The following is a 14,219-nucleotide window of genomic DNA, read 5'->3' as shown; positions in this document are numbered from 1 at the left end:
GCTCACTGCAAGCTCCGCCTCCCGGGTTCCCGCCATTCTCCTGCCTCAGCCTCCCGAGTAGCTGGGACTACAGGCGCCCGCCACCTCGCCTGGCTAGTTTTTTTGTATTTTTTAGTAGAGACGGGGTTTCACCATGTTAGCCAGGATGGTCTCGATCTCCTGACCTCGTGATCTGCCCGTCTCGGCCTCCCAAAGTGCTGGGATTACAGGCTTGAGCCACCGCGCCCGGCTGGATTTTGTTTTATATCTTGTTAGAAACAGATGCCTAATTTTTAAATAACTAGAAAGTAACATTTAGTTTTCTTGTTAATAGGACTTGTGTAAGAGCTGTTGTTATATATGGGGGAACCCAGCTGGGGCATTCAATTCGACAAATAGTACAAGGCTGTAATATATTATGTGCTACTCCTGGAAGACTGATGGATATCATAGGCAAAGAAAAGGTATGCCATATAGGAATAATGAAGTTGTGAGATTTGATCCTTTTTTTTTTGGTATGGGAAAAGGAAAGAATGAGGTAAAGACAGATGTATTTACTAGAGCACCATTTATGTGTTAGCCTCCATCACATTCTTTGAATGCATTCTTACATAATTCTCAAGATAATCGCAACAGGGAATAGTGTTTTCTAATTTATACTTGGGAAAACAAACTCATTGAGATTATGTAATTTATTTTAAAAATCCCTCAGTTAGCTCTAGTAAGTATAGAGCTAATGTTAGAATCTGGGTCTGGTTCCAGAATCCATATTCTATGTCCCACTACACTGGGGGAAAATTGTAGTTAGTAACTTTCTATCTGGTTTCATACATGTCTTGGGGAAATAGTTTTTCTCCTGTAAGAAACCCTTTGTGGCATCAATAATTCTGTCTCCTGTGTAAGCATGGGAATGATACTAACCAGGATTGTTAATTTTCTAAATCTTTAAAAAGATTTTAGGGCCATGTACTTATTTAGGAATTCATATACCACATTTTTACATCTCTAAATCAGTACTTTCAGTTCACCTTAATGAACCAGATACACTTTTTAAAAACTCTTTCAAGGGTCCTTCTGAGTTAAGAGTCTTTTCTTTTTTTTTTTCTGAGACAGAGTCTTGCTCAGTCACCCAGGCTGGAGTGCAGTGGCGCGATCTCAGCTCACTGCAAGCTCTGCCTCCCGGGTTCACGCCATTCTCCTGCCTCAGCCTCCGGAGTAACTGGGACTACAGGCGCCTGCCACCACGCCTGGCTAATTTTTTTTTGTTTGTATTTTTAGCAGAGACGGGGTTTCACTGTGTTAACCAGGAGGGTCTCTATCTCCCGACCTCGTGATATGCCTGTCTCAGCTTCCCAAAGTGCTGGGATTACAGGCATGAGCCACTTCAGCCTCCGGAGTAACTGGAACTACAGGCATGTGCCACTTGGGAGGCTGAAGCAGGAGAATCACTTGAACCCAGGAGGCAGAGGTTGCAGTGAGCTGAGCTTGTGCCACTGCACTCCAGCCTGGGCAACAGAGCAAGACTCCGTCTCAAAAAAAAAAAGGTGCAGTTAATAGAACTTTTAAGTAATTGCAGAAAGTTTTATTGCACAGTGTTGATCTAGATGTTTGGTTTCTTTTAGACTTAATTTTAAAAATGCTTTATAACAGAAAATTGAACTGAAATAATGCAGTAATATCTAAGCATAACAATTCTCATTTTATACACCAATTTCTAGTCTTTGTTCTTCACAGTATTTTAACAGTTGGAATTGTGGAGAATAGTTTAATATAAACTAATATGCATTTTCTCTTTTACCTTTGAAAATATCCTTAAAGATTGGTCTCAAACAGATCAAATACTTAGTTTTGGATGAAGCTGATCGCATGTTGGATATGGGTTTTGGTCCAGAAATGAAGAAGTTAATTTCTTGCCCAGGAATGCCATCAAAGGAACAGCGCCAAACCCTTATGTTCAGTGCAACTTTTCCAGAGGAAATTCAAAGGTTAAGTTTTTTTCTTAAAAATAATTTGGTTATATACATACTTTTATCAAAGTGGAAGCAATGTGAATATCCTATTTTTAGAGATTTGTCTTGAAGATTTTAATATAGGTAGTTTAAAAAGTAGATGTATTTCTAAAATGTTTACCTTTAGAAATTTGTGTTAACATCACATTTTATTTAAAAAGTGTGTGTGTGTGTGTGTGTGTGTGTGTTGCATAGAATGCAGCTAGGGTTTAATAAGTGCTTACTAAATGAAGTTATTTTTATTATTATGCCTTCTTTTCAAACCTAAATGTATAGGATTTGGGAGAACTAAGGCTTTGATAGAAAATTCATATACCAATTATTGGCAGATATTTGAAGATCATGTTATATACCATGTGTTCTAGTGAATTCAGAGATTAGGGTGACACATCCCTACTGGAATGGTGACTCTTTTTCCTGCTTAGCCCCTTGTCTCAAGGAGCCAGAAGTGCCCAGGCAACAACAGAAGCTTATACAGATGGTCCTGTGGTTCAATGTATGATTTTATGATTTTTCAACTTTGTAATGGTTTATCATAGGTATTAATTGCATTTTTGACTTAAGATATTTTGGACTTACAATAGGTTTATCAGGATGTAACCCTGTTGTAAGTGGGGAACCATCTGTAATTCAGCAGGACTCTTGCTATTTTCTCTAGTGGAACTTTTCTCTTTGGGAACCAAGACCTCAAAACCTATAGAACGTAAAGTTGGTGGACAAGAAGGGATGGGAAGCATAGATTTCCCAAGTGGGTCATTGAGAGTGATGATAGGTGGGCCTGTATTGCTTGCTTTCCTGAATTCCCAGACTCATGCACCATATATAGATATTTGATTTGAAGAATTACTGTGTCATGTTGGATAATGCCCTGTCTTCATAAAGAGTTGCCTCCAAACTGGCCCTTGAACTTTTTTTTCTGCAGACAGTTCCAGTGTTCTCTCAGGTTGGCAGTTTCTGAGTGATGCGGTATATATTATCTGTGAATCCTATGGTTATGGGCCTGTCCCAACGCCTCTTTTGCTTTAAAGTTGGTCCCCTGGTTTGATAGAATGTTACATGGGATCCTGTGCTAGTATATCAAACATTCCCAAGCCCTTGAATAGTGGTGCTGGCTATTGATCTATTTTTTATATGGTAAATCTTTGTGTAAAGTTAGAAAGAAAGAGTTCTTTATTGAGGGAAAATAGAACTCATAAGACAGCATTAGATCAATTGGCAGGATATTTTTCTTTCTTAGTGATACATAAAACAATCATTTCTTAACAGTTGAATAGTATTTCCTTCTTTCCTTCCTTTCCTGTCCTTTCTTTTTTTTTTTTTTTTCATTTGAGACGAAGTCTTGCTCAGTCGCCCAGGTTGGAGTGAAATGGTGTGATCTTGGCTCACTGAAACCTCCATCTCCTGGGTTCAAGCGATTCTCCTGCCCCAGCCACCCGAGTAGCTGGGATTACAGGCGCCTGCCACCACGCCTGGTTAATTTTTTTTTTTTTTTTGTATTTTTAGTAGAGATGGGGTTTCACCATGTTGGCCAGGCTGGTCTCGGAATCCTGACCTCAGGTGATCTGCCCGCCTCGGCCTCCCAAAGTGCTGGGATTACAGGCATGAGCCACCGCACCCTGCCCTGGATAGTATTTTCAATTGGAGATGGGGTATTTGCATTCCCACCATTTGCTTTGGTAACTATCTAATTAGCAGCCTGACTCTTTTTAGATTTACCCTGAAATGGGAAAGTATTTGTATGTTGACCACCCAAAATGGCAAACGTGTACTACTGTCAGTAATATTTGTTGAGGATCTTTTGTGAATCATATTTGATTATAAGCTTTGGGGATATATGTTAAACAAAATAAGCTCCTATCTGACCTTGGGTTGTTTACATTCTTTGCTTCCTGACTCTTCCTCAGTTGCTTCATTGTCTGCTCTTAAATGTTACCAGTTGCCCATCATTCTGTGCAAAGTCCTTTTCTCATTCTGCATATTCCCTGAGTTATGGTATATCTGTTCCCTTGGCTTCTAGTTATACCTGTAACTCTGCCATGGCTTCTAGTTATACCTATAACTCTCCCAGATTTCTTCCCTGTATTCCTAATCTCTCTCTGTAGCCCCAGACATTTTTTTTTTTTTTTTTTTTTGAGACAGAGTTTCGCTCTTGTTGCCCAGGCTAGAGTACAATGGCACGATCTCAGTTCACCACAACCTCCGCCTCCAGGGTTCAAGTGATTCTGCCTCAGCCTTCCCAGTGGCTGGGATTACAGGCATGCACCACCACATCTGGCTAATTTTGTATTTTTAGTAGAGATGGGGTTTCCCCATGTTGGTCAGGCTGGTCTTGAACTCCTGACCTCAGGTGATCCGCCCGCCTCGGCCTCCCAAAGTGCTGAGATTGTGTGAGGCACCAAACCCGGCCCAGACTTTCAAATTTAACTTCTTGGGGTGTTTTTTCTCTCAGATGAATAACTAGTAACTCACGTTCATGTCCAAAATAGAATGCAGTTTTTCTTCAGCTCCCTTTTTCCAGTTTTCTTTATTCTGGTTATTGGCATCATGATCTTTTGAAGCCAGAAAGTTTTGAATCATGGTGATTCTTTTCTCACAGTCTTTTAACTCCGCTTTTAAAAATACTCAACTTGGGCCAGGCGTGGTAGCTCATGCCTATAATCCCAACACTTGGGGGAGGCTAAGGTGGGAGGAGCATTTGAGCCTAGAAGTTCAGGCCCAGCCTGGGCAACATAGTGAGACCCTGTCTATGTAAAAAAAAATTTTTTTAATTAGCTGGGTGTGGTGACATGCACCTGTAGGTTCAGCTACTCAGGAGGCTAAAGTGGGAGGATGTCTTGAGCCCGGGAAGTTGAGGCTGCAGTGATCCATGGTTGTGCCACTATACTCTGGCCTAGGCAACAGAGTAAGACCCTGTCTCAGTACAACGTGGCAGTGATATTAGGGTTCTCCAGAAGGACAGAACCAATAATATATATATAGATATAAAAGTAAGTTTATTAGGGAAAATTGGCTCACACAATCACAAGGTAAAGTCCCATGATAGGCTATCTGCAAGCTGGAGAAGAGAGAAACCAGTAGTGGCTCAGTCCAAGTCTGAAAGCCTCAAAACCAAGTAAGCTGATAGATCCCCCAAGAAGCCGCTGGTGCATGTCCCAGAGTCCAAAGTCTGAAGAACCTGGAGTATGATGTCCAAGGGCAGGAGGAGCAGAAGCAAGCATCCAGCATGGGAAGAAGAAAGAGAGCCAGAAGACTCAGCAAGCAAAGTTACCCCACCTTCTTCTGCCTGCGTCATTGTAACCGCGCTGGTAGCCAACTGGATGGTGTCCACCCACATTTAGGGTGGGCCTTCTTCTCCCGGTCTACCAACTGAAATGTCAGTCTCCTCTGGTAGCACCCTCAGAGACACATCCAGAAATAGTTTTTCACTGACCATCTAGGCATCCCTCAATCCAGTCAAGTTGACACCAAATATTAACCATTACAGCAGTAATCTCTAAAATATTTCATATCTGTTAGCTTCTTCTCTATTTCCCACCTTAATTTAGGTCCTTATCAGTTTTGCCCTGCTCACTGGAAGTGGCTTTTTAACCTGTCTCCCTGCTTCTAGTGTCACTTCTGCATTAGTGGCAATGCCAAAATAAAGTCTGATTCTTTTAGACATTTATTTAAAATAAACCTTCCCATATCTTTTCATCTTCATAGACTGATTTTTAAACTCTTTAACACATGACAATCTCAGGCTTACCTGCTACTTTCTTACCTGGAGTCGTGTGTTTCTAATCTACTAGAGCTATTTCCTCTTGGCTGAGAAAGCTGAATTTTACTTTTCTCATTATTTGTGCCTGTTTCTTCTATCCTTCTGCATAGAAAGCCTTTCCCCAATCATTAGTGTTCCACATTCTTGCCTGCTGCTTCCCTAGATCAACCTAGATCAAGCTTCAAACTTGAAGCGAGGTAAGGTCTCACTCTTGTTGCCCAGGCTGGAGTTCAGAGGCACAATCATGGTTCACTGCCATCTCGACCTCCCTGACTGAAGCCATCCTAGGCCCACCTCAGCCTTCTGGGTAGCTGGGACTACAGGTGTGCGCATACGCACCTGGCTAATTTTTTATTTTTTGTAGATTTGGGGTTTCACCATGTTGGCCAGAATGGTCTCAAACTCCTGGACTCAAGTGATCCACATGCCTTGGCCTTCCAAAGTGCTGGGATTATAGGCATGAGCCACTGTGCCCCGCCTCAAACTTGAGGATTTTTCTAAATAGACATCATTTCATCCATTTCCTGCTAGTGTATCTTGTGAAAGAAACTATTTAAGTCACTTTGTACATTTCTTGGAACATAGTGTTCAGTAAACATTATTCTAACACTAAAATTGTAATTTTTTAAATATATCTTTCCTACTTGATGTGATGACCTCATAGGCTAACACCATGTTCATCTTTCTACTCCCAGTACCTTGTATACATGACACAAAACACTCTGTAGTTTTAGTGAAGGAAAAGAATGATGGAGAATTTCAGATGAGTTCAACTTTTGTGCCTGGGTGACAGAGTGACTCTAAAAGAAGGCAAAAAAAAAAAGCTTTTATTTTATGATAAGAGATGAAGTAAGGAGAAAGAAGAAGCAGTGATTTATTAAGATTCTGGATATGCTGAATTTGAGCTATTTTCATGAAGGAGCCAGCTGGTAAATAAGGGACTGCTACATAGGAGGGAGAAGCATTGAAGAGAGATTTGAACCTCCCCATTTATCCCTAAAAACTCATCTTTCTCATTAGCAACTTTGTCCACTCCCCCATGTTTCTATGTGATCTAAAGCAAGACTTCTCAGTTGCATGCTGATAGTGAGTTAACTATGTGTCAAGATATTGATACCCTTAACCTTTGGGGCAGGCACACCTATCCTGATTCCACCATGTCCCTGGGCCTTTCATCCTGTCTCACTTGTTTTGCCCAATTGTGCCTTGTAAATACTACTTTCTATGTGTGTCATGACATAGAGAGCACTGACCTAAGGTCTGGTTTGCTTGAAATCATTCATTTGAAGTAGAGTAATTTAATAGGTAATATTTTCAGAAAACAACTAATAATAGCATACATAAAAACAATGAGTGGAGAACAGAATTTGTGCCTTAGGCTTACATTTCAGTTTTTACTAAAAAATAATTCCTGCTTATTGCAGTTTATTTCTTTTAGTTGATGCTTTTTTTAAGTGTTATACACATATTTTATATAGTTTTGCATGGATAGCAAATCCACTTGTAATTACCATATACATACTGTGACAAACTTTTTCTCTAGTAGTTATGTATTTTGCAAAATGCTAATATTTTATACTGATCTTTCAAAATAGTACTTGGGTGATATAAGTAACCAACCATCTTATAGCTGTCGTAGTCTGCTGTCTGATTAATATTGAGATAACACCTACAGGAATTCAGTGGATATTATGGATACTAATGGAGAGGAGGATAAGTTAAAGAATAATCTTTTGTTTTTCAAGGTTGGCTGCAGAGTTTTTAAAGTCGAATTATCTGTTTGTTGCTGTTGGACAAGTGGGTGGAGCATGTAGAGATGTTCAGCAGACCGTTCTCCAAGTTGGCCAGTTCTCAAAAAGAGAAAAACTTGTTGAAATTCTACGAAACATAGGTATCTTATGTTGATACATTTTTTGTCATGATTTTTTTAAATGAATAATTTTTAAAAATCACTGAAGAATTGTTTGGTCTGATAAGTTTGTTTGAATTCTCTCTCCCTCTAGAGCTCTTTTATAAAAAATTTTATGATTCAGTTTTCTGGGTAAATTGTATAAAAATACAGTCCTTTCTCCACCATTAAGTTTGAAAATAGGAAGGATTTGAGACTGCATTTTAATTATTCCACCAGAAGTATATCTATTTTTTAGGAAACTAGAAAGGCTTAGTAGTGATACATGTTTACATCACACTATTACTCCATCAAAAGCAGATTATTTTTCTGTTTCTGGTTCCTAGTTCTTGCTTCCTAAGGCTTCCCAAATTCATAGATTTGAATAACTTTTTAGCTAAAAGGGGCTTAAGATCTAGTTGTCTTCCTTCACAATATCTGTGGGAAATTTTTTTTCTTCTCTACTCCCCCAATCAATTTTTATTTTTATTTTATTATTTTTTTAGAGACATGGTCTCACTTTGTTGCCTGGCCTGAAATAATTGTGTAGTCATAGTTCATGGCAGCCTGAAACTCCTGGCCTCAAGCGACCCTCCCACCTCAGCTTCCCAAGTAGCTAGGACTATAGGCATGTACCATCATGCCTGGCTAATTCTTTATTATTTTTTTGTAGAGATAGAGATCACACTGTTGACCAGGCTGGTCTTGAACTGTTGGCCTCTGTCTTCCCACCTTGTCCTCCCAAAGTGCTGAGGTTACAGCCATGAGCCACTGTACTCACCCCAATTTTACTTTTTATTATTTTTATTTTTTTGAGGCGGAGCCTTGCTTTATTGCCAGGGCTGGAGTGCAGTAGCATGACCACAGCTCATTGCAGCCTCAAGCTCCCAGGCTTAAGCAGTTCTCCCACGTCAGTCTCCTGAGTAGCTCGGACTACAGGCGTGCACCACCATGCCCAGCCAACTTTTTAGTTGTTGTAGACATGGGGTTTTTACCATGTTGCCCAGGCTGGTTTTGAACTCCTGGGCTCAAGTGATCCACTCACACTGGCCTTCCAAAGTGCTGGGATTACAGGCGTAAGCCGCCATTCCTGGCCCAATTTTTATTTTTGAAGTCTTGATTTTTTAGTTTGGTTGTTTAAGATAGCCTTATTTTGAGACTGGAAACAAAAATTTTAAATATGTTCATTTTAATACCTTCTGATTACCTCACAGGCTAGATCTACTTATTATGTTATACTTTCCCCATCCACACCCTCCATTTTAGTACTTGGCGTTTCAGCTTGAATGTCAGTGTTGAGACAGAGGAATGTGAAGGTGGCTCATCTTTTAATTTCCAATAATGAGCAAGAAGAAAAAATGGAAAGGTGACTTCAAAAGCACTTACAGGCTTCTAGTCTTGAGTTTGTGCTGAGTTTTATAAAAACTTTTAAAAACCAAATACTCATCTTGAGTTTGAGAAATTTTTTGTCTTTTTTTTTTTTTTTTTTTTTTTTTCCTTTTTGTGGAGAACGGGGTCTCGCTGTATTACCCAGGCAGGTCTCGAACTCCTGGGCTCAAGCTATCCTCCCGCCTCTGCCTCCCTGAGAGCTGGGATTATAGGCGTGAGCCACCGCGCCCGGCCAAACTGCCTTTTTCATAATTTTAAATCAACATGGATCAAAGAATTTATTGAGCTCTTTAGTTACCAAAGGAACCAGTAAGATGTTACAGCTAGTCAAAAGGAGAATTCAAAAAATACATGTATGTTTAGGCCAAGCTTGTCCAACCCACAACCCACAGGCCATATGCAGCCCAGGATAGCTTTGAATGTGGTTCAATGCAAATTCGTAACCTTTCTTAAAACATGGTGAGTTTTTTTGTTTGGTTTTTTGTTGTTGTTTTTTTTTTTAGCTCATTAGCTATCAGTAGTGTTAGCGTATTTTATGTGTGACCTAAGACAATTCTCCTAATGTGGCCCAGGGAAGCCAAAAGATTGGACACCCCTAGTTTAGGCAATTAGGAATGCTAAAATTAACTTAGATGTAAAACTGGTCATTATTCAAATGCAGTAATCAATTACATTTCAGGGTAAAACTTTATTTGCATTTTTACTGAGAATCATTGGCATTGCTATCAATTGCAACAGTTATGAAAAAGACTATAGAAGGCACAAAGAGTGTGCTAGACAGTGATCTTTTTTGCTTACTTCAAATTCTTCCATAATGTTTTCTGACAGCCTGTATCTACCTCATGACCATAATAATCTCAGAGAGAGTCTTGATGACAAGAAGTTTGGTCTTATGTTTGGCTGGCTTATTGGCATGAGTGCAGCAAGATTGTTCGTTAACAATAAATAGGCCTCCTTCAGTTTGTTTTGCAAATCTAGAGCCGTACAGTATTGACTTTTACTAAAGTCACAAAATTAACTTTTGTCTGGAAGTTTTCATAAGGAATGTCAGATTGAACTTTAAAAATCCTTGATTATTTGCTGTCTAAGGGATAGGAAACTAAGTCTCAGAAACTCTCTCTACTAGGTTTCACCTGCAGTGGGTATACATTGGAGTGAATCTCACTCTACTAAAGGTCCCCCATATTTCCTGTGGTTCATGTCCTGTCAGGAAGTGTATGGCCTTCCTTAAAATCTCCAAGACTGGGCCGTGTAAGACAAGCACCAGGCCAGCTTATATGGGAGGTCTTCGTAGGCACTGATTCCATAAGGAAAGCCAACCTTTGTTCCTTAAAGTATCTGGTCGTACCTGCCATGCCGTTTTCAGGTGAGATGTTAGTTGCACAGGTAACTTGTCCACTTATATCTTGGTTAAAGGAGGCAGACAGATTCTTATTTAACTGTTGCAGATAACTACCATGAAAAGTAAGGAGACTTAGTTAAGAAATCTGAATTTGGGTTGGGATGGGGTGTCAGTGAGATGCGAGGTCAGATATGATTTTAGAATGTTTGATTTTAGTTTACAAAAGCAGTCTACTAAAATGTGTAGATGACAGCTAGCTTAAGAGGAAAAAAAGCTTCTTCATATATCCAGAAAATAGAATATTAAAATAATATTAACAGTATTGCCAACACATGACCACAGAGAGATTTTCTTCATCAGCTCATTCAGTCCTTATGTAATTCTTACTTCATTATATATGTTAGGGATCAGCTTGCATGATTCTGTCTGTTTCTAGAAGGACTAGTCCTGGAAATCTCACTCAGTCCAGTGATAGGGTCTAAAAGGTGTCAAAGCAGTCAACTTTAGAACCTTCTACCCAAGACTCTATTCTTTGAAGTATTAATAGTTCTTCACAAGGCTTGGAGTCTCCCCTTTAGGACATAGACTCTGATCTATATAGCTTACACCACAGCCTTTGGGCAAGCATCTAAAGAAGACAAAAGCTGTCTGAAGATGACAGATTTAATGATCATAGTAAATTTGTTACCGGTAATTGTTAAATATCAAGGGTCTGAGGAGGGTTCATAATAAGAATAATGCTACTGATAAAATTTTTTCTATGACATGCAAAATAAAGGTAATAAAGCCACTCAAAAAAATACTAGGTAAAACATCTGATTAAGCCTATTTTCAAAGAAGAAGCCTGATTAGTGAAAATGAGCAGATGTAACTTTTCATATCAAGAATATAAAGTAAATAGACTTAGTAGTATAATTATGAAAATTGTTTTTACTTAACAGACCTCTTTAGAGGATCTTGGAGACTCTGGGAAAGACTTACTTTGTCATGAAGTGTCAGTTTGTTCCAGAACATTGAAAAAGCACAATGAAAGACAAAATGGGAACTGAGTTCACCTGTAGATGTAGAAATAGGGTCCAGACATTTATATTTTTACAGAATGCCATGTGTAAGTCTGATGTACATCCCTAGTGAAGAACCACTGGAGAAGATGCTGGATTCAAGTTAGGAAAGAAGTAAGGTTATAGACGTTTTAAAAAGTGAAATTATGACAGGCAGCACTGTACTGTTGCATCAGGCAGCGTACCTTCAGGACTTTGATAAATATAGGGAAACTCCATAGAGTTACTTTATAGAATTTTGAACAGTGTTTCTCCTGAGGGTAAAAACATACTTTGGATGGTGAGGGAATTTACAAATCATGAGGGACTCCCATAAAGCATGCATTAAAAAAAAAAAAAAAAAAAAAATACAGGCCGAATATCCCTTATCCAAAATGGTTGAGACCGGAAGTGTTTCAGATTTTTTTTTTTTTTTTTTTGGAGATGGAGTTTCGCTCTTGTCGCCCAGGTTAGAGTGCGACTGCGTTATCTTGGCTCACAGCAACCTCCGCCTCCTGGGTTCAAGCGATTTTCCTGCCTCATCTTCCTGAGTAGCTGGGATTTCAGGCACCTGCCACCACGCCCAGCTAATTTTTGTATTTTTAGTAGAGATGGGGTTTCACCACATTGGCCAGGCTGATCTCGAACTCCTGACCTCAGGTGATCCGCCTGCCTTGGCCTCTCAAAGTGCTGGAATTACAGGTGTGAGCCAACATGCCTGGCCATGGTTCAGATTTTTTTTTTTTTATTAACTATTGGAATATTTGCAGTGTATTTGTCACTTGATCATCCCTAATCCGAAACTCTGAAATGCTCCAGTGAGCATTTCCTTTGAGCATCATGTCAGTACTCAAAAAGTTTGGGATTTTGGATTTTCAAGTTAGGAATGCTCAACCTGTATTAATATTTTACGTATTCTCTTTAATCTTGGCAAAGTGTAGTCTTTTCTGGTGTGACAACTCTTACCATACAACTCTTAAATAGTAATACATTTAAAAAATAGTAATTTCTAGAATCCCTTCTTTTATAAGGTGAAATAATAAACCTTTGTGCTTTCCTTGGGGCTCTCTGAGAAATCTCAAAAGTTTTCTCGGTGAATTTCTTCTTCTAAATTTATAATTTGATCTTAAAAAGACAGAAGGAGTTGTCAGAGGAGAGTTGAATATTTGATTGTAGGATTTGTGGGTATGAGAGAAACTATTTGGTTATCAATTTAATTGAAGTGATAATAAAACATTTAGAAGTGAACATAGAAATTAACATGGTTGTAAATAACCACAGCTCTTTCATAAATAGGGAACTTTCTCTCTTTAGTCTTTTTTTTCTTCTTTTTTTCCCCTTCTTTAGTCTTTTTTATTTTATTTTATTATTTATTTATTTATTTATTTATTTATTTTTTGAGATGGAGTCTCGCTCTGTCACCCAGGCTGGAGTGCTGTGGCCAGATCGCAGCTCACTGCAAGCTCTGCCTCCCGGGTTCATGCCATTCTCCTGCCTCAGCCTCCCGGGTAGCTGGGACTACAGGCACCGCCACCTCGCCCGGCTGGTTTTTTGTAGTTTTTAGTAGAGATGGGGTTTCACCGTGTTAGCCAGGATGGTCTTGATCTCCTGACCTCGTGATCCGCCTGTCTCGGCCTCCTAAAGTGCTGGGATTACAGGCTTGAGCCACCGCGCCCGGCCAACTTTTTTTTTTTTTTAAACAATCAGACCTAATAAAGTCAACAGAATCTCTGCGATCTAGGCTGATTACAAGGAGAGTAAAGAATAACTTTTTATCCAGTGTAATGGCTCTGAGGAAAAAAAACTCATAAGGGAAAGCATTAAACAGTAAATCAAGAAAGTAATTCCATCAAAACTAAGTGACCTTTGCTAAAATATTAACACCTTTTATAGCTTATTTTGACCCAAGTGTTATAAATCAAAGCAGATAAAATACAGTTTCCAAGTTTTATCTTTCATTGTGCTTTTTCAATGTTCTGGAACAAACTGACATTTTAGGACAAAATGTGTCTCCCCCAGATTCTCTAAGATCCTCTAATGGGGTCTGCAAGGTAAAAATAATTTTCATAATTATTCTAATAATTATTTTAATAGGCAAATATTGTTCAAATAATTATTTAAAGGTTATCTAGGTGTTAATTTTTGATATAGTAAATATCAAAACACACAAGAAAAACTCCAGGATTGTCAGTGTTTTATGAGTTTAAATGTGACAGAGACCAAAATGTTTGAAAGCCACTAAACTACTTTTTTTCCTTGAAACAAAAGCAATTACAGTTTTTATTACTGTCACTGTTATTCCTGGCGTAGTTGCAACCACTTATGTTAATTATATCTTTTAATTATAGTAACTTCTATTTCATAAAGGAAATTGGGAGTAGGGAGATGGGAAGCTGGGAGATCTCATACACAAGCATTGTCTACTGTTTTCAGTTACCTGAAGATTTTGGAAATTACCTTCAAGATGGTATTTTTCAAAACATAAATACTATTGAATAAATGACTGAATTTAGTTGAACACAGATATCCATTTTCATACTCTTAAACATCATGGAGGAATACTACTAGCTTATTTTGCTGGTAAACCTCTATACATTAGGAAAAACAAACCCAAGTAAAATAAGTGTGTTAAACTTAACACTGATAATGGGGAAACGGTTTTTTTTTTTCTTTTTAAAGCAAAGGTATTAGTCTCATTTACCAAAGATTTCACTTAATTATGTGAACTTGGATTCTTTTTTTTTTTTTTTTGAGATGGAGTCTCGCTCTGCTGCCCAGGCTGGAGTGCAGTGGCCGGATCTCAGCTCACTGCAAG

The 14,219-nt window shown here is 38.8% G+C and overlaps 1 protein-coding gene across 4 annotated transcripts in view; it reads left to right on the top strand.

The window, feature by feature from the left end:
* The window catches only part of DDX4 (DEAD-box helicase 4), a 79,113-nt gene that overhangs the window by 57,585 nt on the left and 7,309 nt on the right, over positions 1-14,219 (top strand). For all 4 annotated transcript variants that reach the window (XM_010386468.1, XM_010386466.1, XM_010386467.1 and 1 more), the window contains 3 exons: positions 314-443; positions 1,798-1,964; positions 7,491-7,636. In XM_010386468.1, the coding sequence (XP_010384770.1) occupies positions 314-443; positions 1,798-1,964; positions 7,491-7,636 (443 nt within the window). The remainder of the gene's footprint in view (positions 1-313; positions 444-1,797; positions 1,965-7,490; positions 7,637-14,219) is intronic.

Source organism: Rhinopithecus roxellana, chromosome 3, assembly GCF_007565055.1.
Source record: "Rhinopithecus roxellana isolate Shanxi Qingling chromosome 3, ASM756505v1, whole genome shotgun sequence".
In the NCBI taxonomy this organism is placed as follows: Eukaryota; Metazoa; Chordata; class Mammalia; order Primates; family Cercopithecidae; genus Rhinopithecus; species Rhinopithecus roxellana.
This window is presented reverse-complemented; position numbering and strand designations above follow the sequence as displayed.